Consider the following 24,295-nt stretch of genomic DNA (forward strand, 5'->3'; position numbering starts at 1 on the left):
TGTAAGCCCCACAAAGTCACTTCATAACTGAACTAGTCCTTAAAAAAGTGGGTTTTGGAAATTTTCTTTAAAATTTTAACATTTGGTTCTAAACTTCTAAGCCTCCTAACGTCCCAAAAAAATAAAATGTCAGTATTAAAATGATCCGAACATGAAGTAGACAAACGGGGAATGTAAAGTAATAACTATTTTTGGAGGTATTACTATCTGTTATAAATGTAGAGAAATAGAAATTTCCAAATTTGCAAATGTTTGGTAAATTTGGTATTTTTTTATAAATAAAAATGAAATATTTTGTGTCACGTGCAAACAATCTCAGAATAGCTTGGATAAGTAAAAGCATTCCATAATTATTACCACATAAAGTGTCATGTGACCAACTCTCTGATCTCCAACTGACATAGGGCAGGAAGTCAGTTACTTCTCTGTTCATTCCTATGAGACTGGCATTAAGGATCCCATAAGAATACATAGAGAAACCGATTTCCTGTCCACACATAAGAAGCTGTGTTATTTGGAAAGTCTAATTGTTCGTCACATGACACAGCTGAGGATCAGAAGGGATAGGATAGCTCACAAATACAGACACTGGCAAGAAGATGACATTCACTACAGATTACATCATGTACCGTTCTAGCAGGTCAGAGAATAACATTTTTTGTAGGAGTTCTTCTTTAATTAAAGGTGCCAGATCTTAAAACAAGTGTGAGAGAAAGCCTTGCCGACAGAAATTTTAGGAAATATATTCCTATGCCTGTTCGCCAGGATCTAGTTCTTATTTTGATATTAAAAAAATGTGATTTCTCAAGTCATGTAAAGGATTTATGTATAACTTCTTGCAAAAATAACTAAATAAAGATGGTATGGAGAGCTTACAGTATTTAGACACATGGAGGTTTTTTTAGTCCCACTAGGGGGACATTGCACAGGAGTCAAAGGGTCCACAACGTTCTTCTGCCCCTGGACAGTAGGCGTATCAGCATCCAGACTCCCACCAATTAAAACTTTTCATGTACCTCAATAACATAAGAGTTTTTTGAAATTACAGTTAACCAAGTAGAGCCCTTTTTACAGCAGGTCATGATGTGTTGAGAAATGAGATTTTATTTTTGTCAGTTGTGTTATATTTTTTTTAAGTACTATACTAGGTATAACGTGCAAATAATCTAGCACAAACAAACAGTATATTAGACCATGATGTTTATATAAAAAAAGAGCACAAAAAATTACACACACAATGGTGCAAATATGATAATAAATGCCCCCCTATAATGGTCTGTTGTGGAAAAATTATTGTTCGCCATATGGTCGCCATCTATCCTATGGAGATACGCAGATTCGTTTGCATTCGCATATGCGCAGAAACTTTCGCACGATGGTCTGGTCGTCCCGACCTGTAGCTGATTTGTGCCCGGCCTGGTATTACTGCAGGATACCAGTGTTATGGCGCCGGCTGAGGCGGGAGGGATGGGGACCGTCGAACAAAGGTTTCTTTATCCACGATGATAAGCGTGGCAACGGAAAGGGCGCAAATACGTGTGCGAACATAAGTTTGCGCGATTATTCATATCTTCGCCAGTCAATCACTTCATACCATAACCTGTCTCCCCATTTGTCATGATTGTAAGACCACCTTCCATCTTCTGGTATAAATAAACCACGCCTAGCCGCTGGGAGGCAGGCACATTATTGGATCCTACTTGAGAACATCTCTGTGATGTTATATTGGAGGAATTGCGCACACATCGACGCACACTGCACCAAAGATTTCCCGATTGTACTTCTGGCGGTCGTTTTCGGTTGTGAGAACGAGTCAAAGGAGCAAACGGCGATATCAGGTCAAATTGTGGTTTTGGCATCTACCACTAGAAGGACCTCAATGTATAGTATAGCAGCAAAATAATTTAGACTAGCACATCCAAAATCACAGGTGCGCGTCCATAAAGCTAACATACCGACAGCAAACTCCTGTAGCTGCCTCCTTTTAGATTAAGCTCTCACAGTAACTCCTGCAGCTGCCCAGGGCTTCTAAGTAGAGTATAAATATAGCAAGTTCCTCCCCCACCCTGAACATTTTAGGCTTAAGTTAGGCCCATGAGCGGCAGTTCTGTTAGTCTTAGGGTACTTTCACACTTGCTTTAAACTTTTTTATTGAGTTCCATCCTAGGGGCTCAATACCGGAAAAAAAAAAAAAGATCAGTTTTATCCAAATGCATTCTGAATGGAGAGCAATCCTTTAAAAATGTGAAAAAGATAAATACAGGATCCGTTTTTCCGGATGACAACCGGAGAGAAGGATACGGTATTGCAATGCATTTGTGAGACGGATCTGCATCCTGATCAGTCTACAAATGGTATCTGTTTGCATACAGATTGCCGGAACTACCTGCGGGGATCAAGTAATGCAAGTGTGAAAGCACCCATCTCCAGAAGCCACCTTGACGTTGGTGTATGGGCCCGACACATGTTTGATCAAAAATGTGCATAAAGAGCTTCCATTTTTCATGTATAATAGGTATAGTAACAATGTGATCCAGAATAATCTCTAATCCCTAGTTCCATTGTTTGCATGTGTAACAGTGTGCTGCCATATTTTGTTTGCTGTCAATGTATACTATGTCATTATTGAATTCAATGTATGAATAGTGTGTATAATAAGCTCTTATGCAGGGAATTTGAATCTTTGCATGTGAAAGATCTATTAAGAAATGAATTAGGACAGAATTTAAATGGTGTAATGGTGCAGAAACCCAAACAACCAGACAGAGTTTAAACAATGGTGTATTTATTAAATGACGACAGTACAGTCCAGACCAGAAATCATATGCAGGCAATCAATCCAAATAACAACTTGTGCAGGAAAACTCACAAGGGACAGCCAGACCAGGACTAAGTTCATATGCACAAAAATAGTCTGTGTAACGTAGTACCTAGGGACGAGACAATTCCAGGGTCCGATCCGAGGTCCAACACGAGACAAACTGTTCCACATAGAAGTTTCCCACAGGCAGTCTCTAGAGATAGATTGAGGAAGTCAGAGGTCATGCACAGGTATTCTGGAAGAATGTGAACAGCAACATACACCCGGGTTGTCAAAACAACAGTGGGCACTGACCAGCCAGGGAGATCACCTCTTAACCACCTCAGCTCCCCTACCTTAAACACCCTTAATGACCAGGCCACTTTTTACACTTCTGACCTACAGTACTTTCACCGTTTATTACTCGGTCATGCAACTTACCACCCAAATGAATTTTACCTAATTTTCTTCTCACTAATAGAGCTTTCATTTGGTGGTATTTCATTGCTGCTGACATTTTTACTTTTTTTTGTTATTAATCGAAATTTAACGATTTTTTTGCAAAAAAATGACATTTTTCACTTTCAGTTTTGCAAAAAAAACGAGATCCATATATAAATTTTTCTCAAAATTGATTGTTCTACATTCTTTGATAAAAAAAAAATGTTTGGGTAAAAAAAAATGGTTTGGGTAAAAGTTATAGCGTTTACAAACTATGGTACAAAAATGTGAATTTCCGCTTTTTGAAGCAGCTCTGACTTTCTGAGCACCTGTCATGTTTCCTGAGGTTCTACAATGGCCAGACAGTACAAACACCCCACAAATGACCCCATTTCGGAAAGTAGACACCCTAAGGTATTCGCTGATGGGCATAGTGAGTTCATAGAACTTTTTATTTTTTGTCACAAGTTAGCGAAAAATGATGATTTTTTTTTTTTTTCTTACAAAGTCTCATATTCCACTAACTTGTGACAAAAAATGAACTCACTATGCCCATCAGCGAATACCTTGGGGTGTCTTCTTTCCAAAATGGGGTCACTTGTGGGGGTAGTTATAGTGCCCTGGCATTCTAGGGGCCCTAATGTGTGGTAAGTAGTTTGAAATCAAAATCTGTAAAAAATGGCCAGTGAAATCCGAAAGGTGCTCTTTGGAATGTGGGCCCCTTTTCCCACCTAGGCTTCAAAAAAGTGTCACACATATGTATATCCATTTTAAATAAGTTTTCAGAGACAGCACACCAATGTAGCTTATAATTCAACCTTTATTTACCAGTGGTACATTCTCTATGACATTTATTGCTATCTGCAACGTTTCGGGCCCATTCGGTGCCCTTTGTCAAGCTGGATAGCCAGTCTGCGTGTTTCCACGGCGTGCGAGTGGTATATCCGTACTCAGGAGAAGTTGGGCAATGTGTTTTGGGGTGTCATTTTACATATACCCATGCTGGGTGAGAGAAATATCTTGGCAAAAGACTTTTCCCAACTACCCCACAAGTGACCCCATTTTGGAAAGAAGACACCCCAAGGTATTTCGTGATGGGCATAGTGAGTTCATGGAAGTTTTTATTTTTTGTCACAAGTTAGTGGAATATGAGACTTTGTAAGAAAAAAAAATAATAATAAAAAATCATTTTCCGCTAACTTGTGACAAAAAATTAAAAATTCTAGGAACTCGCCATGCCCCTCACGGAATACCTTGGGGTGTCTTCTTTCCAAAATGGGGTCACTTGTGGGGTAGTTACACTGCCCTGGCATTTTAGGAGCCCGAATGCGTGAGAAGAAGTCTGGAATCAAAATCTGTAAAAAATGGCCGGTGAAATCCGAAAGGTGCTCTTTGGAATGTGGGCCCCTTTGACCACCTAGGCTGCAAAAAAGTGTCACACATGTGGTATCTCCGTACTCAGGAGAAGTTGGGCAATGTGTTTTGGGGTGTCATTTTACATATACCCATGCTGGGTGAGAGAAACATTTTGGCAAAAGACAACTTTTCCCATTTTTTTATACAAAGTTGGCATTTGACCAAGATATTTATCTCACCCAGCATGGGTATATGTAAAATGACACCCCAAAACACATTCCCCAACTTCTCCTGAGTACGGCAATACCACATGTGTGACACTTTTTTGCAGCCTAGATGCGCAAAGGGGCCCACATTCCTTTTAGGAGGGCATTTTTAGACATTTGGATCCCAGACTTCTTCTCACGCTTTAGGGCCCCTAAAATGCCAGGGCAGTATAAATACCCCACATGTGACCCCATTTTGGAAAGAAGACACCCCAAGGTATTTAATGAGGGGCATGGCGAGTTCATATAAAAAAAATTTTTTTGCCACAAGTTAGCGGAAATTGATTTGTTTAGTTTTTTTCTCACAAAGTCTCCCTTTCCGCTAACTTGGGACAAAAATTTCAATCTTTCATGGACTCAATATGCCCCTCAGCGAATACCTTGGGGTATCTTCTTTCCGAAATGGGGTCATTTGTGGGGTGTTTGTACTGCCCTGGCATTTGAGGGTCTCCGCAATCATTACATGTATGGCCAGCATTAGGAGTTTCTGCTATTCTCCTTATATTGAGCATACGGGTAATGAGATTTTTTTTTTTCGTTCAGCCTCTGGGCTGAAAGAAAAAATGAACGGCACAGATTTCTTCATTCGCATCGATCAATGTGGATGAAAAAATCTCTGCCAAAAAAAAAAAAGGAGGGGAAAGGCGTCTGCCAGGACATAGGAGTTCCGCCCAACATCCATAACCACTTAGCTCGTATGCCCTGGCAAACCAGATTTCTTTATTCACATCAATCGATGTGGATGAATAAATCATTGCCGGGATTTTTTTTTTTTATATATACAAAGTGTTTGCCAAAGTATATGAATACCTCCACCTCCTCAGCTCATATGCCTCGGCAAACGTATCTTTTACTGCAGAGGAGAAATCTCGTCTTGCAGCGCCGCATACACCGACTTGTGTGTAATCTGACAGCAGCGCAATGCTTCTGTCAGAATGCACATCAGTGCTGCAGCTAGTCGATCGGTTGGTCCACCTGGAAGGTAAAAAAAACAAAACAAAAAAGAAAAAACCAGGCCGCTGTCACGGAACCATGAACCAGACGTACAACAAGAGATAAGTGAAAATAAGAAGGCTTTATTGAAAATAAAGCTGTAAAGCAAAAGTCCAAACGGATGGTGAAACCGAGCAGAGTCTTTGCGAAGCCAGAGGTCAGGAACCAGAAGGGTAGTCAGACGAAGCCAGGATCAGGAACCAGCAGGGTAGTCAGACGAAGCCAGGATCAGGAACCAGCAGGGTAGTCAGACGAAGCCAGGATCAGGAACCAGAAGCAGCAGCAGTCTTAGAAGCATGTGAACACAAGAGGACCAAGCAAGGAACTGAAGCCACAGACCTCCTATATATATGAGCTAGGCATCCAGCTCCTCCCAGGGGAAGGAGGAGCCGCAGGGTGGAAGGCTACAAGAAACCCAGAAACCTAAGATGGCCGCCAGCACATGTCAAACGAAGGAGAGCAGCAAGCAGGTAAGACCATGACAGTACCTCCCCCTCAAGGGCCCCTCCTCCGCGGAGCACAAAACGGTTTCTGAGGGAAGCGTGCGTGGAAGGCTCGGAGCAAGGCAGGAGCATGGACATCTGCGGAGGGAACCCAGGAACGCTCCTCTGGACCATAACCACGCCAATGGACCAAAAACTGCAACCGACCGCGGACCAGGCGTGAGTCCAGGATATTGCTCACCTCATATTCCTCACGATTGCCCACTTGGACCGGACGAGGCCGAGGAACCGAGGAAGTGAAACGATTACACACCAGTGGCTTCAACAGGGAGACATGAAACACGTTGGAGATCCGCATGCCAGGAGGAAGCGCAAGGGCATAGGCTACCGGGTTTACCCTGCGAAGCACTCGGAAGGGACCAACAAAGCGAGGCGCCAGCTTGGGAGTGGGCACTCGAAGGTTGAGGTTGCGGGTGGACAACCATACACGGTCTCCGACCTGGTAGGAAGGAGCAGGCGCTCGTCTGCGATCAGCCTGGAGTCTCTGGCGCTGCGCAGAGACCTCAAGGGACTTCTGGATCTGTACCCAAGAAGCACGTAGGACGGAAAGGTGATCCTCCACAGCCGGAATATCCTGGGGAGAGAATACCTCCGGTAACACGGCAGGTTGGAACCCATAATTGGCCATGAAGGGAGACGTCCCAGAGGAAGAGTTCACTGCCGTGTTCCTGGCAAACTCAGCCCAAGGCAGGAGGTCAACCCAATTGTCTTGGTGATCGGAGACATAGCAACGAAGGAATTGCTCCAAGGCCTGATTGGATCGTTCTGCGGCCCCATTGGACTGAGGGTGGTAGGCCGAGGAGAAGGAGAGATGAATCCCCAACTGGGAGCAAAAGGCGCGCCAGAACCTGGACACAAACTGACTCCCCCGATCCGACACAATCTCCTTAGGCAAACCGTGCAACCGGAAGACCTCCCTGGCAAAAATCGTGGCCAACTCTTGTGCAGAGGGTAACTTCTTGAGAGGAACACAGTGGCACATTTTGGAAAACCGATCCACAATCATGAGAATGACCGTATGGCCTCGGGATGCAGGGAGGTCCACAATGAAATCCATCCCCAGGTGTGACCATGGGCGCTCCCCGGTGGCTATGGGTTGCAGAAGGCCCAACGGAAGGTGCCGAGGGGACTTACTCTGGGCACAAACGGAGCATGCCGCTACATATGCGGCGATGTCGGAACGTAGGGAAGGCCACCAGAACAGACGTGAAACAGCCCAGGACAGCTGATTCTTTCCAGGATGCCCCGCGGTCTTGGAGTTATGGTAGGTTCGCAACAACCGAGTGCGCAACTCCTCAGGCACAAAACATCTGCCGTTGGGTCTCCCAGAGGGAGCACCAGATTGAGCCGCCAAAATCTGCTCACCCAGGGGAGAGGTCAGGCTGGTGCGAATGGCGGCCAGGATCTGATTCGGAGGTATGACCGAAGTCGGAATCGACTCCTCCCTGGACAGCTCGGAGTACTGCCGTGATAAGGCATCCGCCCTGATGTTCTTGGAACCGGGTAGGTAGGAGACCACGTAATTAAAACGTGACATGAACAGAGCCCATCTGGCCTGACGTGGTGTCAATCTCTTGGCCTCAGAAAGGTAGGTCAGATTCTTGTGGTCCGTCAGGATGAGAACCGGAACCACCGAACCCTCGAGCAAGTGCCTCCATTCTTTAAGGGCCTGCACGATGGCCAATAACTCCCTGTCACCAATCTGATAGTTGCACTCCGCGGAAGACAGTTTCCGGGAGTAAAACCCACAAGGAAGCAGAGGACCCTCTGGTGTTCTACGCTGAGACAGAAGGGCGCCTACTCCCGTCTCAGACGCGTCCACCTCGAGGACAAAGGGCAACCCAGGGTTGGGATGCGACAGAATCGGAGCCGACACAAAGGCGGACTTTAGGGCCTCAAAAGCTCGGATGGCCTCGAGCGGCCAGACCTGGGAATTACTGCCCTTCCTGGTCAGATCCGTGAGAGGCTTGGCCAGCATGGAAAAGTCCCTGATGAACTTCCGATAATAATTGGCGAAGCCCAAAAAGCGCTGCAGGGAACGAAGACCACTGGGCTGGGGCCACTGTAAGACAGCCGAAACCTTCTCAGGATCCATGGAGAACCCCTCAGCGGAAATGATGTAACCTAAGAAGGTTACCTGGGATCGGTGAAATTCGCATTTCTCAAGCTTACCGAACAGCTTGTTCTCTCGTAACCGTTGCAACACTCGTCTGACATCCAGAATGTGGGCCTCCATGGATTCAGAATATACCAAGATGTCATCCAAATAGACTACCACACACTGCTGCAACAGGTCACGGAAAACATCGTTGATGAATTCCTGAAAGACTGCGGGCGCATTGCACAACCCAAAGGGCATAACCAAGGATTCGTAATGACTGGTCCTGGTGTTAAACGCGGTCTTCCACTCATCGCCCGCCTTGATCCTTACCAGGTTATATGCCGCCCTCAGGTCGAGTTTGGTAAAGACCGTGGCCCCTTTAAGGCGATCGAACAGCTCGGAAATCAAGGGTATCGGGTAAGCGTTCTTGATCGTGATGCGATTGAGACCCCTGTAATCGATGCAAGGCCTCAACTCACCGCCCTTCTTTTTCACAAAGAAAAATCCAGCCCCTGCTGGGGACGAAGATTTGCGAATGTGTCCGCGTGAAAGCGCCTCCCTCACGTACTCCTCCATGGCCTCATTCTCCGCTACCGACAGTGGATAGACTTTGCCACGAGGAGGAACGGCACCAGATTGTAACTCTATGGCACAATCGTATGGGCGGTGCGGAGGTAGGGCAACCGCGCGCACCTTATCGAATACATCCCGGTACTCCTCGTATTCAGGAGGCAACAGAGAGTCCGAGGAAGTACACAGCAACTTGACAGACCCATGGATGCAACTAGCCCCACACTGCGGTGACCACGAGAGGATCTCGACCGATCTCCAATCGAAAGTCGGATTATGCTTCTGGAGCCAGGGGTACCCCAAGACCACCGAGTAGTGTGGAGACGAAATAACCTGGAGGCAGACCGACTCTCTGTGAACGGCACCAATGGCTATCCCCACTGGAAGGGTCTCATGAGTCACGTGTGGCGGCAGAAGGGGTCTGCCGTCTATCGCCTCAAGAGCCACTGGGGAACCTCGAGCCTGCAGAGGAATGGAATTGGCGGCAGCGAACACACTATCAATGAACAAACCACCAGCACCAGAGTCCACCAACGCCTGGGTCGTCACCGAGCCCCCGACCCAGGAGAGGACAACAGTGATCAGTGGTTTGTCAACACGGGAAACCGGGGACGAGGAGACTCCACCCAAGATCTGCCCCCGACAGGATCTCAGGGTACGAGCGTTTCCCGGACGGTTCGGACATGCCAACCGAAAATGCCCACCGAGACCACAGTACATGCATCGGCCCTCGCGTCTCCGGAGTGCCCTCTCCCCCTCGGACAGGCGAGCAAACCCCAGCTGCATGGGTTCACCCCCAGACAAGTCATCCCCAGGAGGCGTGGGAGGAGAGGGAGGCACGGGTGGGACAGCAAACGTAGGCACCAATCTGTTAAAAGACCTCCGCAGGTTCTCCTTAAAGGAAGGTCTCTCCCTGAGTCTGGTGTCAATCAAAATCAGGAAAGAAATAAGAGACTCGAGCTCAACTGGTAGGTCCTTAGCTGCAACCTCATCCTTCAAGGCATCCGAGAGACCATGAGAGAAAGCAGCGACCAGAGCCTCATTATTCCAGCCCACCTCTGCTGCCAGGGTACGAAACTCAATGGCGTATTCAGCTACGGATCGTGAACCCTGTCTGATGGACATAAGGAGCTTCGCAGCAGAGGCAGCACGAGCCGGCACATCGAATACCTTCCGAAGAGAAGCAACAAAACCGGAAAACTCGGCAACCACCGGATTGTTGTTCTCCCATAAAGGGCTGGCCCAGGCCAAGGCCTTGTCCGAGAGCAGCGAGATCAAGAAGCCCACCTTTGATCTCTCAGTAGGAAAGGCATGTGGCAGCAACTCGAAATAAATGCCCACCTGGTTAAGGAAACCTCGGCACTGAGTTGGCTCTCCCCCAAAGCGCTGTGGAAGAGGGGCAGAACCGGTCATACCCCGAAACACCGCAGGCGCAACAACAGGTGTCGGGGTAGACTCTGGCGCAACAACCGGAGCGGCAGTAGGAGCGAGCCCAGGAGCGACAACCGACCCATCGGCAACGGGAGCGAAATGAGCCGTGCGTTCAAGCAGGGTTTGCAACGCCACAGCGAACCGACCCAACAGGTGATCCTGCTGATCAAGTCTGGCAACCAGCGTGGGTAGCGAGGATGGCCCTGTACCGTCAGAATTCATGGCTTGGTCCTAATGTCACGGAACCATGAACCAGACGTACAACAAGAGATAAGTGAAAATAAGAAGGCTTTATTGAAAATAAAGCTGTAAAGCAAAAGTCCAAACGGATGGTGAAACCGAGCAGAGTCTTTGCGAAGCCAGAGGTCAGGAACCAGAAGGGTAGTCAGACGAAGCCAGGATCAGGAACCAGCAGGGTAGTCAGACGAAGCCAGGATCAGGAACCAGCAGGGTAGTCAGACGAAGCCAGGATCAGGAACCAGCAGGGTAGTCAGACGAAGCCAGGATCAGGAACCAGAAGCAGCAGCAGTCTTAGAAGCATGTGAACACAAGAGGACCAAGCAAGGAACTGAAGCCACAGACCTCCTATATATATGAGCTAGGCATCCAGCTCCTCCCAGGGGAAGGAGGAGCCGCAGGGTGGAAGGCTACAAGAAACCCAGAAACCTAAGATGGCCGCCAGCACATGTCAAACGAAGGAGAGCAGCAAGCAGGTAAGACCATGACAGCCGCAACGCAATAAATTTATTAACTTTATAATAACTTTTGAACAGAACAAATAAACTTTAACTTTTTCAACTGAACGTTAACTTTTTTACTTACCGGTAATTTTTTATTTATTTTTTTACCTTTATAGAACAAACCTCTCCTTCCCCATGGGACAATGTGCAAAGCGCAAATCGCCCAAAGATGTGGCGAAGTACATTATGCACTTTATCCCAGGTGAAAGGAGAGGTTTGCAGCAGCTGTGAGAGAAAGGGCCCTAATAGCCCTGTGTGTCTGTCCTGTGAGATGCAATCCCTATGCTAAGTGTACCTGTGTGTGGTACTTCCGGAAACACTCTCCTAAGCATAGGGCAGGGTGGTCAGGGCAGTCAGGACAGAAATAGCGGGTGTCACGCCTTATTCCACTCCTGCTACAGACACGACATCTTTTTCGGGGTGACGGTTGGGTTGAGGTACCAGCAACGACATTGGGGAAATGTCGCTCGTGTAGACGGCTCACTACACTGGTGGATGGGGCCACGGAACCTTCTGGATACAGGAGGTTCTCGATGATCTCTTCCTGAAATTTGAGGAAGGATCCTGTTCTCCCAGCCTTACTGTAGAGAACAAAACTATTGTACATCGGCAATTGAATCAAATATACAGACACCTTATTATACCAGCGTCTGGTGCGTCGGGAAACTAAATAAGGAGCCAACATCTGGTCATTGAAGTCCACCCCTCCCATGAGCGCATTATAGTCGTGGACTGAGAGGGGCTTTTCAATGACACGGGTTGCCCGTTCTATTTGCATTGTCGTGTCTGCGTGAATGGAGGAGAGCATGTAAACGTCACGCTTGTCTCTCCATTTCACCGCGAGCAGTTCTTCGTTACACAAGGCAGCCCTCTCCCCCCTTGCAAGACGGGTGGTACCGAGCCGTTGGGGGAAGCCCCGGCGACTAGGTCGCACGGTGCCACAGCAGCCAATCTGTTCTAGGAACAAATGCCTGAAGAGGGGCACACTTGTGTAAAAATTGTCCACATAAAGATGGTACCCCTTGCCAAATAAGGGTGACACCAAGTCCCAGACTGTCTTCCCACTGCTCCCCAGGTAGTCAGGGCAACCGACCGGCTCCAGGGTCTGATCTTTTCCCTCATAGATCCGAAATTTGTGGGTATAGCCTGTGGCCCTTTCACAGAGCTTATACAATTTGACCCCATACCGGGCGCGCTTGCTTGGGATGTATTGTTTGAAGCCAAGGCGCCCGGTAAAATGTATTAGGGACTCGTCTATGCAGATGTTTTGCTCAGGGGTATACAAATCTGCAAATTTCTGGTTGGAGTGGTCTATGAGGGGTCGAATTTTGTGGAGCCGGTCAAAAGCTGGGTGGCCTCTGGGACGAGAGGTGCTGTTGTCGCTAAAGTGCAGGAAACGCAGGATGGTCTCAAAACGTGTCCTGGACATAGCAGCAGAGAACATGGGCATGTGATGAATCGGGTTTGTGGACCAATATGACCGCAATTCATGCTTTTTAGTTAGACCCATGTTGAGGAGAAGGCCCAGAAAAATTTTAATTTCGGAAACTTGGACTGGTTTCCACCGGAAAGGCTGGGCATAAAAGCTTCCCGGGTTGGCGGATATAAATTGAGTGGCATACCGATTTGTTTCTGCCACGACTAAGTCCAAGAGCTCCGCAGTCAAGAACAGCTCAAAAAATCCCAGGGCCGAACCGATCTGAGCTGTCTCAACCCGAACTCCAGACTGGGCGGTGAAAGGGGGAACTACAGGTGCGGATCCAACCGACGAAAAGGACCAGCAGAGGAACAGACAAGCCATTTAACACCTTATATTTACTAATATAAGGTGTTAGATGGCTTCTGATTCGGTTTTTTAAAAATCAGCAACCTGCCAGCAACGATCATTGGCTGGCAGGTTGCTGACGAAATACTCCTTTAACTTTTGCCGGCCCGCGATGCGCATGCGCGGGCCGGCTGTGACCGAAATCTCGCGTCTCGCGAGATGACGCACGGATGCGTCCAGGAGGAATGAATCAACCACCTTCCGGACGCATCCGTGCGTTAGGCGGTCGGGAGGTGGTTAAACACCTGCTAGCCAATCACAGAGTGCCATTTGTCTATTCCTCATAGGCCATATGATTATCCTAATCCCTGGCACTTGTGCGGCCTTGGCTGGTCATTGATCACTTAATCCATACCTGCCCTCTAATCTACTAGAGTTTATGTACAGGTATATTCCCTATTAGCGGCCGGCGTAGTGAATAAGATACACGTACGTTAGGCCGCGTAACCCTTTGCAAACTTCCTTTCAAGCGTGCATGCGGAAGCTCAAGCGGCCCAGCATGGATATGCAATTGCGACGGCACGGACGCCGGTACCGCGTCTGCCCGCAAAGGATTCGGAACCGCAGACTCCGCAGGCACATGCGTGACCTTTCCCGCTACTCCTATGGGGTCCCCGCAGGCCGAGACCCACAAGAATTCCTGGGGGCCCCAGTGGACCGCGAAACAGGAGAGTGTCTTACAAAGGGATTGTCTCAACTCAGACATTGGTGGCATATCACTACGACTATCATTCACTTTGGGGGCCCCGTTCCAGAGATAAGCGAGGGTCTGAGAGGTGGGACCAATTTGACATTGGCAGCGTTTTAGACGCCGGTCTTAATAGAGCTCTGCACTGGCGGTGGTTCTGCCGGAGTTATAAAGGGGGGCAGGCCTCTCCATAAATTCAGCGGGTTCTCCGCCACTTCTAAATGTAAGACAGCTTCCTAGCTGTCTTACATGTAGACCATTTTCTATGCCTAAAATAGGCGTCCGCAATCCAGAAAGTCCGGTGCGGAACGGAGGCATTAAGGAGTGCTTCTGTGGGGTTTCTCTCCGTGCCTCCACTCCACAAAAAAATAAAACTTGTTCTATATTTTTTTTAGCATTGGGGACAGATCACGGACCCATTTAAGTTGAATGGGTCTGGATCCGCCTGCAGCAGCCGCACTGATGTTGCCCGTGCATTGTTAAACTGCAAATTGTGGTCCCCAATGCACGGAACGGCCGAACGACCGTGTGCATGAGGCCTTAAATTGACAGCATTATGTCACTAGCAGCGAGTTTCTCGCATTAAACTTTCCCATCTGTGTCAGTAGTAATATTATTACACTCCAGAAAGGCATCCAGGTCCCTCTTGAACTCTTTTAGTGAGTTCACCATCACTACCTCCTCAGGCAGAGAATTTCAGTCTCACTGCTCTTACAGTAAAGAATCCCCTTCTATTGGATGGCGAGACCTTCTTTCTTCTAGATGTAGAGGATGTCTCCTTGTTACAGTCACAGTCCTGTGTATGAATAGTCCTAGTAGACAGTGTGACCCAGATTAGAAGACAGAGGAATCCCCTTCCTGTGACTAATCTCTCCTATCAGAGATATCTTAAACCAGCCACTGTGGCCTGGTGTCAGTTTTATTAGACAGCCAGTACCCACCACATAGAGCAGACTCAGCTTGGCTTTTGCAAGGTTATTTAAAGGGAACCTGTCACCTGGATTTTGTGCATAGAGCTGAGGACATTGGCTGCTAGATGGCCGCTAGCAGATCCGCAATACCCAGTCCCCATAGCTCTGTGTGCTTTTATTGTGTAAAAAAAAACGATTTGATACATATGCAAATTAACCTGAGATGAGTCCTGTCCTTGACTCATCTCACATACAGGACTCATCTCAGGTTAATTTGCATATGTATCAAATCGTTTATTTTACACAATAAAAGCACACAGAGCTATGGGGACTGGGTATTGCGAATGTGCTAGCGGCCATCTAGCAACCCATGTCCTCAGCTCTATACACAAAATCCTGGTGACAGGTTCCCTTTAAAGGGGTTGTGCGAGATTTTGATACTGATGACCTATAATCCAAATAGGTCATTAATATTTGATCAGTGGGGGTCCAATTTCTGCCATCCTTGTGGATCAGCTGTTTAAAGAAGCCGCGGCATTCCGGTGAGCACTGCTGCCTCTTCCTAGTCCAGTGACGTCACAATCGTCGGTCATGTGGAACAGAGACAGCTCAGACAGACAGCTCAAGTGAATGGGACTGAGCTGCAATACAAAGCACAAATTCTGTCCAGATGAAAAAATATATGGCAAGTATATTAAAGGGGTTTTATCATCTCAGACATAGCGAAATGCCACCAATGTCAGATAGGTTTGTCCCACCTCTGGAGACAGGTCCCTGAATTTGAAGAAAAGCACACCAGCATACTCTCCATTCATTTCTATGGGAGTTCAGTTAATAGCTGAGCGAGCACACTTGGCTATTTTCAGAAGTCCAATAGAAATGAATCGAGAGAGCACTGTGCAAGCGCGGCCACGGCTCCATTCACCTCTATAGGACTAACCCAGCCAGTGCTTGCCTATTTTCAGAACTCCCATAGAAATAAATGGAGGGTGGGGCCTGCACCTACCCACCTATCTGAAAATGGTGGCCTATCCTAGCCATAGTTTACCATTGTCCGAGGTGAGACAACCTTTTTAAGTCTAAAATATATTGTACTGGAAATAAAAGATTGTTTTAATATATATGATTATTTTATTGTGTTATATCTGCTATATTTCAGTTTACAAATGTCGCAGCCCAGCATATGTAAAGAATGGATGGTATGATCCCGAAATGGAAGAATATTTTTACAACGATACTGTAACATATGGCTGTGATGAAGGATTTCAGCTTGTTGGACAAGATTCAATTACCTGTCTCAATCAGGGAAGATGGAGTTATAATACACCAGAGTGCAGAGGTATGTGCTTTGAGAAGATCTTTTCTGATACTGATCCTGCCCTTATTTCTAAGTATGCATCTCCTAAACATCTCCTACATAGCCATAGCTATATACATGAACTATAAGATTTAAGTATTGCAGAATCAAGCAGAGCTTATTTTATTAGAATCAACTCATTGACTTAAAGGGGTTGTCTCACCTCAGCCATTGGGGGCATATCGCTAGAGGCGGGACACACGCCTATCTTTAGAATGGAGCCCGCAAAGTGAAGGGGGGGCCCGCACAATCGCCGGCTCGGCTATTTCTGTCAACCCCATGAAAGTGAATGAAGTGATGGACACGCTTGAGCGTTGTGCTTCCCATTCATTTCAATGGGGATGCCGAAAATAGCTGAGGGCATCACTCAGCTGTTTTCTGTGGTCCCATAGTTATAAATGGTGGATCGCCGCGCATGCCCAGTGGGCCCTCCTTCACTTTGCAGGCTCTGTTCTAACGATAGGTGCAGGTCCCAGAGGATATGCCCCCAATGCGATATGCTCCCAATGTCTGAGACAACCCCTTTAAAAGGTACTATTTTTTTTAAACTCCATCTTCATAGAAAACATTTGTAAGAATTTGTCAGTTTTTTCTTGTAAGTAGTACCATATTACTGAAAAATACATAATATTGTCCTTCTATTACAGTCAGCACAAAGAGCTAAACATACAGATGTAGCATAGTTAAAGGGTTTCTATCACTTGGTATGACATAATTAGCTGTCAGACACTAGCGATCTGCTAGTGTCTGCTCTGGCCAACCATCCTACTATAATCACTTGTGGGGCAGCGGTTTTGCTAAAAAACTAACTTTTATAAATATGCTAATGAGCCTCTAGGTGCTATGTGGGTGTCATTAGCACCTAGAGGCTCCGTCTACCTTCATACACAGCCGCCGCCCAGCGCGTCCCTCCAGCCCGCCCATGTCCTCCTCCGTGTGACGCAGCGGACGAGTTCTCGCGCATGCGCCGTGCGCGGCTGTATTCGGCGCATTTGAGATCTCAGCTCGGAGCGGTCAGACATTCAATGCGCATGCGCGGCTGTATTCGGCGCATGCGCATTGAATGTCTGACCGCTCCGAGCTGAGATCTCAAATGCGCCGAATACAGCCGCACACGGCGCATGCGCGAGAACTCGTCCGCTGCGTCACACGGAGGAGGACATGGGCGGGCTGGAGGGACGCGCTGGGCGGCGGCTGTGTATGAAGGTAGACGGAGCCTCTAGGTGCTAATGACACCCACATAGCACCTAGAGGCTCATTAGCATATTTATAAAAGTTAGTTTTTTAGCAAAACCGCTGCCCCACAAGTGATTATAGTAGGATGGTTGGCCAGAGCAGACACTAGCAGATCGCTAGTGTCTGACAGCTAATTATGTCATACCAAGTGATAGAAACCCTTTAAGAGTCATAGTCATAACTAACTAGATGTGATAACTCACCAAGTGTGTGTTAATTCTGCATGTATCAGTATACATATAGGTGATCCATTCTTTAGTTTACTGCTGCTAAGAAGGGAATTTGCTATCTGCTAGTATGATAGCAGAGGAGTACAATTAAGGTCCCTTTACATTTTGCTCGTTCATCGGCGGTACATTTACACTGCCCGATCATCGCTAACGAACGTTACTATGAACCCTCGTTAGGGTTCTCGGCCTGTGTAGAGGGCCCTTTAGTAACAACAGTATGACAGCACTATTGTTCTCTCGATATGCCTAGATAAAGATGCCTTCAGAAGAGCATTGCCCTTATCAGTGTAATGTGTGAAGCTCTAAGTGAGTCATTCATCCCAGTCTTTCTCTGGCTGCAGTGAATGACCTGACTGAGAAAGTCAAGAGAGGCTGTTTGCCCTGCTAAAAGTCGAAACAAAGGTGGAAGTGAAAGAGCCAGAGCTGGAAGTAGAATACATGGAGTTACTTCAAAAAATTGTATCCAGAAAACCATCCACCCATTAATGGTGATGCAGTGATAATGATTTGGAGAGTCAAGTTTCTAGGAGTTAAAGAAGTGTAGAACAATTGCTCATTGTAGGACAGTATATGGTCAACTTTGCTGGCTTGACTCATTTTTCCATGATATTATACTATGTTCATATTCAGGAGCTACGACCAATCTGCAATCCATCAGAGGTGGTCGTGCTTGCACAGTATAGGAAAAAGCATCGGCCTATGTGCACCTCCCATGGTCCTGACCACCAAAGAGGCCAGTGATTTTTTTCTATAGTGTGCAAGCACGGCCACCTCTGATGGATTGCAGGGTGGTCATAACCATAGAAACGAGCAATGTATACTGTGATGAAAAGTCAGAAATTTGCATTGGTTGAAATTTTCTCGTTGACTTGCAACACTGAACGCAATGGTGAATTAGGAGGCAATATGTCTTTTCTTCCCATTATCCAAAGGCCTCCACCCCTAAAATACAGTCTGGAAAGTCTCTTCCTTGGTGCTTGATTCTTTTGTGATAATGTCGTATCAGCAGTGTAATAACATGGTGACAGTTTGGGAATAATCAGAGGATTCCTTTCTGAATCCTCTTTTCTTAATTGGCCCTGTTTAAGTGACCACCAACCCTCAGCACACCATGTCTGTCAGTTACTGAGTTTAGGTTAGCATGGGGCTTTTTTTTAATTTTTTTTTTATTTTTCTTGTTGCATATAACTTTCAGTTCTAAATTAAAGGAACTCTACTGTACATTACGTATCACAACTAACTCAGGACAAGGTCCTCTGCAAAGAAAGGCCTATGATATCTGTGCAATCAGTGTTAGTATTCTCAGTACGATAGCACTGTACAATGTGTACTAAATTTGCACCTGCACAAGCAAGCCTTAGCCATCAGGAGAAGCATTGAAGCGCTGATGATCCATGTCAAACTTCTCTGGATCTGGTCACAGGAGTACAAACTTCAGGGTTTTGTTGTCAGTGTTTTCTACTGAAAGCATCTTCAGTTTCCATGTCATTTTGGTGTGGCTCAGCAGGAACGCTGGACCTGTCAACCAATAAGAATATGCAAAGGCACTACAGGAGGTTGGTCTGGTGGCGCGATCTGCAGGATTTAGATGGGATGGAACATGGTGCCATTGTTCAGGTTTAGGGAACTTCTCAATCCTTCAACACGGTTTGATTCATCTTTGGAGAATTCACTGTCCATTATTTTAATGAACTCTGTCTTTTATGGATAAGGCTATTTAGTTGTCATCTTGTGTTAAGTCATCATCATAAAGGGGTAGGAATGACATGAGTCATCTGGATGAGGTTATAGAGACTTTCTTTTACCTAATAATGTTGAGCACATGGTAAAAAATGAGTTGTGTGACCATTTTTGAGCACATACGTTTTAACAAGGGTTAACTTCAGATAGTTTGTGGCTCTTATTTAAGCATGCATTGCCCACAATTACCCAGCTTGAATCAAGCCTCTGTGCATATGGGGCATTGTTTCAAACATTGCATTGTTGGCGCATACTTCTGAGTATGATTAAAATATCAGCATTCAATGTCTACACTGAGAATTTCATTAGTTTTGTGCCTTCAGTGGGGATTATGATGTGCAGCTTATCGAGTAGGAATTTCTTTTTATTCATCCAGTATCTAGTCACATTCAATTAACGTAGGTGAGTAGTCCCCTTTATTGAAGAAACAATATATTTAGTGGCCCTTCTATGAAAAGTCTCTACATGACCAGAGCAGGTGTTCAGGGTATATAGTATTGCTATTATTCTTATTGCAAACTTGGTCACTTATAAATCTAGCAAAATAAGAGAAGGGAGAAAAGGACATTTTTGGGGAGTTTTATCAAAATTGGTGTAAAGAAAAACTGGCTTAGTTTCCCATAGCAACCAATCAGATTCCACCTTACATTTTCCAAAGGAGCTCTGAAAAATGAAAGGTAGAATCTGATTGGTTGCTATCAGCAAACCTATTTTCCTTTACACCAGTTTTGCTCTGCCTATATCAGCCTTGCTCTGCCTATATTTCTTGCATGCTATGCGGTAGTTTGGACACCACTGGGTTCACACCATGAGCAGTATCAAGGTACAGGAACTCAGTCATGGTAAACGGGGTTTTGATTCAGCCAATTCCAGTTCCTTTAGTAAGGGCTCTTTCACACTTGCGTTGTTTTGTTCCGGCATAGAGTTCCGTCGTCGGGGCTCTATGCCGGAAGAATCCTGATCAGGATTATCCCAATGCATTCTGAATGGAGAGAAATCCGTTCAGGATGTATCAGGATGTCTTCAGTTCCGGACCGGAACGTTTTTTGGCCGGAGAAAATACCGCAGCATGCTGCGCTTTTTGCTCCGGCCAAAAATCCTGAACACTTGCCGCAAGGCCGGATCCGGAATTAATGCCCATTGAAATGCATTAATCCGGATCCGGCCTTAAGCTAATCCAACGTTTAGCTTTTTCTGAATGGTTACCATGGCTTCCAGGACGCTAAAGTCCTGTTTGCCATGGTAAAGTGTAGTGGGGAGCGGGGGAGCAGTATACTTACCGTCCGTGCAGCTCCCTGGGCGCTTCAGAGTGACGTCAGGGCGCCCCACGCGCATGGGGGACGTGATCGCATGGATCACGTCATCCATGTGCATGGGGCGCTCTGACGTGATTCTGGAGCGCCCCGGAAGCCGCACGGACGGTAAGTATACTGCTCCCCACTACTACTACAGCAACCAGGACTTTAATAGCGTCCTGGCTGCCATAGTAACACTGAACGCATTTTGAAGACGGATCCGTCTTCAAATGCTTTCAGTTCACTTGCGGTGTTACAGATCCGGCGGGCACCTCCGGCAAATGGAGTACACGACGGATCCGGACAACGCAAGTGTGAAAGAGGCCTATAAGTCATTCAGATCCTAGAGCTTGTGGTTGTCCGTGTTATTTGTCTTTGGGAAGGTTTAAATACGGCACTTTCTATGGCTCCAGAACTGCCATAGTTAAGTTCAAGTCTCTCCAGTGCTGCAGCAAGAACTTCCTCAGAATGGCCCATGTGAACTGCTCTTAAAGGGATTCTGTCACCTCGTTTTAGCCTATAGAGCTGCGGACATGCACGGCTAGATCGGCGCTAGCATGTCCGCAATATACCTGTCCCATAGCGCTGTGTCCTTTTACTGTGTTTAAAAAATGATTTTAGAGATATGTAAATGAGCCTGTTACGGAGCCCAAGGGGCAGTACTAACCTTCTTGGTGCCGAGCCACACCCCCCTGTGAAGAAGCCCAGCATCGCCTGCATCCTCCGAATCTTCCTCCTTCCTTCACAGTTAGATTGCCGTAATCTCGCGATGCGCGAGCTCGCGCATGCGTAGTGCCAGTATAGTGTTCCTTCCCTGTGCTGGCATCAGCCTCAGGGAAGGAACTGTGCACGCGCGAGCTCACGCATCGCGAGATTACGGCAATCTAACTGTGAAGAAAGGAGGAGATTTGGAGGACGCTGGCGGTGCTGGGCTCCTTCACAGGGGGGCATGGCTGGGCACCAAGAAGGTTAGTACAGCCCCTTGGGCACCTTACCAGGCTCATTTACATATCTCTAAAATCATTTTTTAAACACAGTAAAAGGACACAGCTTTATGGGACAGGTATATTGCGGACATGCTAGCGGCGATCTAGCCGTGCATGTCCGCAGCTCTATAGGCTAAAACAAGGTGACAGAATCCCTTTAATGACTTGATTTATTGATTACAACTTCAAAGGTCGATTTCCAGCATAGTTCTTAGCATAGTCATCAAACTCTGAGAGTTTGTTTATTAGCTCCCTGCCTATCATGTGCGGTACGCCAGACCTGCAGGGTAATGCGATTGTGAGGTCACGGTCAATGGCAAGCGAGGGTCACTCACAGTTATATAAGGAAACCCTGGGCAGGCATACAGCAGTGAAGGAGAGGCTGGCACAGGAGTCCTCTGGGGCACACTCTGTATTCAGGGACCAGGCCTGGTGATGGATGAGGTGCCCTGGGTGTTGCAGGTGTTTTATGTGCCTGGGGCAAGGTCCCTTTAAGGTACGTGACGCCAGTGCCTGTAACGGTGGCACACCGGTGGAAGATCTTAATAAGCGAGGAACACAGATGGTAGGATGAACCAAACTTTGCTTTACTGTAATCAATTCCACTTTATACAGTTAGATGACCACTCAGTTCCACATGTCAAGTACACTTCGCAAGCAGGGTTTCACAATTATGGCAGGTATACTGTTTCCTGGCAAGATACACAGAGGGTAAACATCCACACGCACAGAATCAGGCTGTACAGACTCCTCGGAGATAGTGTACACTGTTCCCTAGAACTCCTGTCTGGCTTTGATCCCAAGGCCCGGATACCTTATTGTAGGCTTTTATCCTTGGTAAATAATCCTCCTCAGGTACTCATTCTTGCTTTAACACTTCTACTCTCTCTGCCCTTCAGCTTACTTGTATTAGCTGGACATGTTGACTCTGCTTGACTTGGTGGGAACTACAGGGTTTCTTCCAGGAGGTAACCTCTTCCCCTGGGGTAAATCTTCTGAGCTAACCATGGCTCTCTTGATCAGCAGGTGGACTAGGATCCTTCTACTAGTCTCCTGGTGGCAACTAGAAGCCTGGACTGTCTAGTTGCATGTCAGGAGAAAGCTCTGGCTTGAGCCTTCTAGCTTGTCTCTGCAGACTCCTGACCTTCCAACTCCCTTCTCCCTGTCTGGGCCTGAATACTTATACCAGGGATTCTCTAACTCCCTCTAGCCTCTGGGATGACTAACTACATCGACTAGGCCTGATAATGCATATTACAGGGAAACATTGCATACAAACAATACCTTATAAATTACATAAAATGCACAATTAGAGATACCATTCCTGTCCCTAGTGAGGAGAAGTAACGCACACACCAATTGACCCTTGTGTAGTGCCCACGCTTATCTAGTGGGGACACTACACATGTATCTGGCAAAGTCAGACATGTCTGATCTCCTATTCCTTATTACCACCTAGTGGCGTGCCTAGGGTGTTTAGCACCCGGAGCTGGTCCTTTCTCTGGCACCGCCTTCCCCAAATACTTAAAAAATATTGTATCCCCTCACAGTAGTATTGCCCTCATTGTACAACCTTCACAGTAGTTTTGTCCAGATATGTGCCCCCTCAAGAGAGTTATGTCCACATTGTGCCCCCTTAAAGTACCTATCCCTTAATTGTGCCCACTTTACAGTAGTTATGCCCTCATTGTGCCCCCTCACAGTTGTAATGACTTATCTGTGCCCTCCTTCACAGTAGCTATATGCCCTCTCTGTGCCCCTTTCACAGTAGTAATGCCCTATCTGTGTCCCTTCAGAGTAGTTATGCCCTTACTGTGCCCCATAACAGTAATAATGCCCTCTGTGCCCCTTCAAAGTAATAATCCCCATTGTGCCCCTTCACAGCAATAATGCCCACTCAGTGCCACATAACAGTTATGCCCACCAACTGCACAGGAGTAATGCTCTGTGCCCCCTTCACAGTAGTAATGCCATCTGTGCCCCCTTCATAGAAGTAATGCCCATTGTGCCCCCTTCACAGTAGTAATGGCCATTGTATCCCATTTATAGTATTAATGCCCACTGTGCCCCCTCCATAGTAGTAATGCTTATTGTGCTCCCTTCATAGTAGTATTGCCCTCTGTGCCCCCTTTATAGTAATATTGCCCTCTGTGCCCCCTCCATGGTGGAAATGCCCTCTGTGCCCTCTCCAGGGTGGAAATGCCCTCTGTTAAAAAAACAAAACAAAAAAAACTGTAACTTCTCACCTTGTCCCGTCCCTGAGGCTCACATCCAGCTCTTCCCTGCAGACAGAGATCGCTCTGCAGCAGTGTATGGTTGGAGCTTATGCATATTATTGGGCTGCAGGCTCCGCCCACACAGGCCAGCAGCATGATCCGAGCCTGCAGGCTGAATGGTGGAGCTGGAAGAAGTCTCCCTGTTTCACCATTCAGTGCGTAAGAGACGGAGCGCAGGGAGCTTAGTGACAGGACTGCAGCTCCCGGCGCTCCAGCAATGAGCACTTTCATCTGTATTAATTGAAACGCTCATTGCTTCTAGGCTCTGGCACCCCCTGGGGCAGACTGCCCCCCCCCCCCCCCCACCGCCCTCACCTCCCCTTAGCACGCCACTGTTACTGACTGAACCTGTGGTGCCCCTGGGGCGTGTAAATTCTTTAGCGTTTAAGGCTGCGATGTATCAGGACAAAATGATGTAGCATAACAGTTAAGCTTTGCTTTAGTATCTGGAGAATATGCTGGCTTGATGCTGGAAATTACCTTAGGCAGCAAGATAACCGCTTTGTGGGTACAATCAGCTGGGTATTTCACTTCTCCTGAGGTTAAGTAG

General features: G+C 46.9%; 2 protein-coding genes across 2 annotated transcripts in view; both read left to right on the forward strand.

The window, feature by feature from the left end:
* LOC120995068 (C4b-binding protein alpha chain-like) overlaps positions 1-24,295 on the forward strand; it is a 694,048-nt gene that overhangs the window by 520,765 nt on the left and 148,988 nt on the right. The window lies entirely within an intron of this gene.
* Positions 1-24,295, forward strand: part of LOC120995069 (C4b-binding protein alpha chain-like) — a 362,014-nt gene that overhangs the window by 188,731 nt on the left and 148,988 nt on the right. The window contains exon 9 of the mRNA XM_040424050.1: positions 15,785-15,964. Within this exon, the coding sequence (XP_040279984.1) occupies positions 15,785-15,964 (180 nt within the window). The remainder of the gene's footprint in view (positions 1-15,784; positions 15,965-24,295) is intronic.

The sequence above is a fragment of the Bufo bufo genome, chromosome 3, assembly GCF_905171765.1.
Source record: "Bufo bufo chromosome 3, aBufBuf1.1, whole genome shotgun sequence".
Lineage (NCBI taxonomy): Eukaryota > Metazoa > Chordata > Amphibia > Anura > Bufonidae > Bufo > Bufo bufo.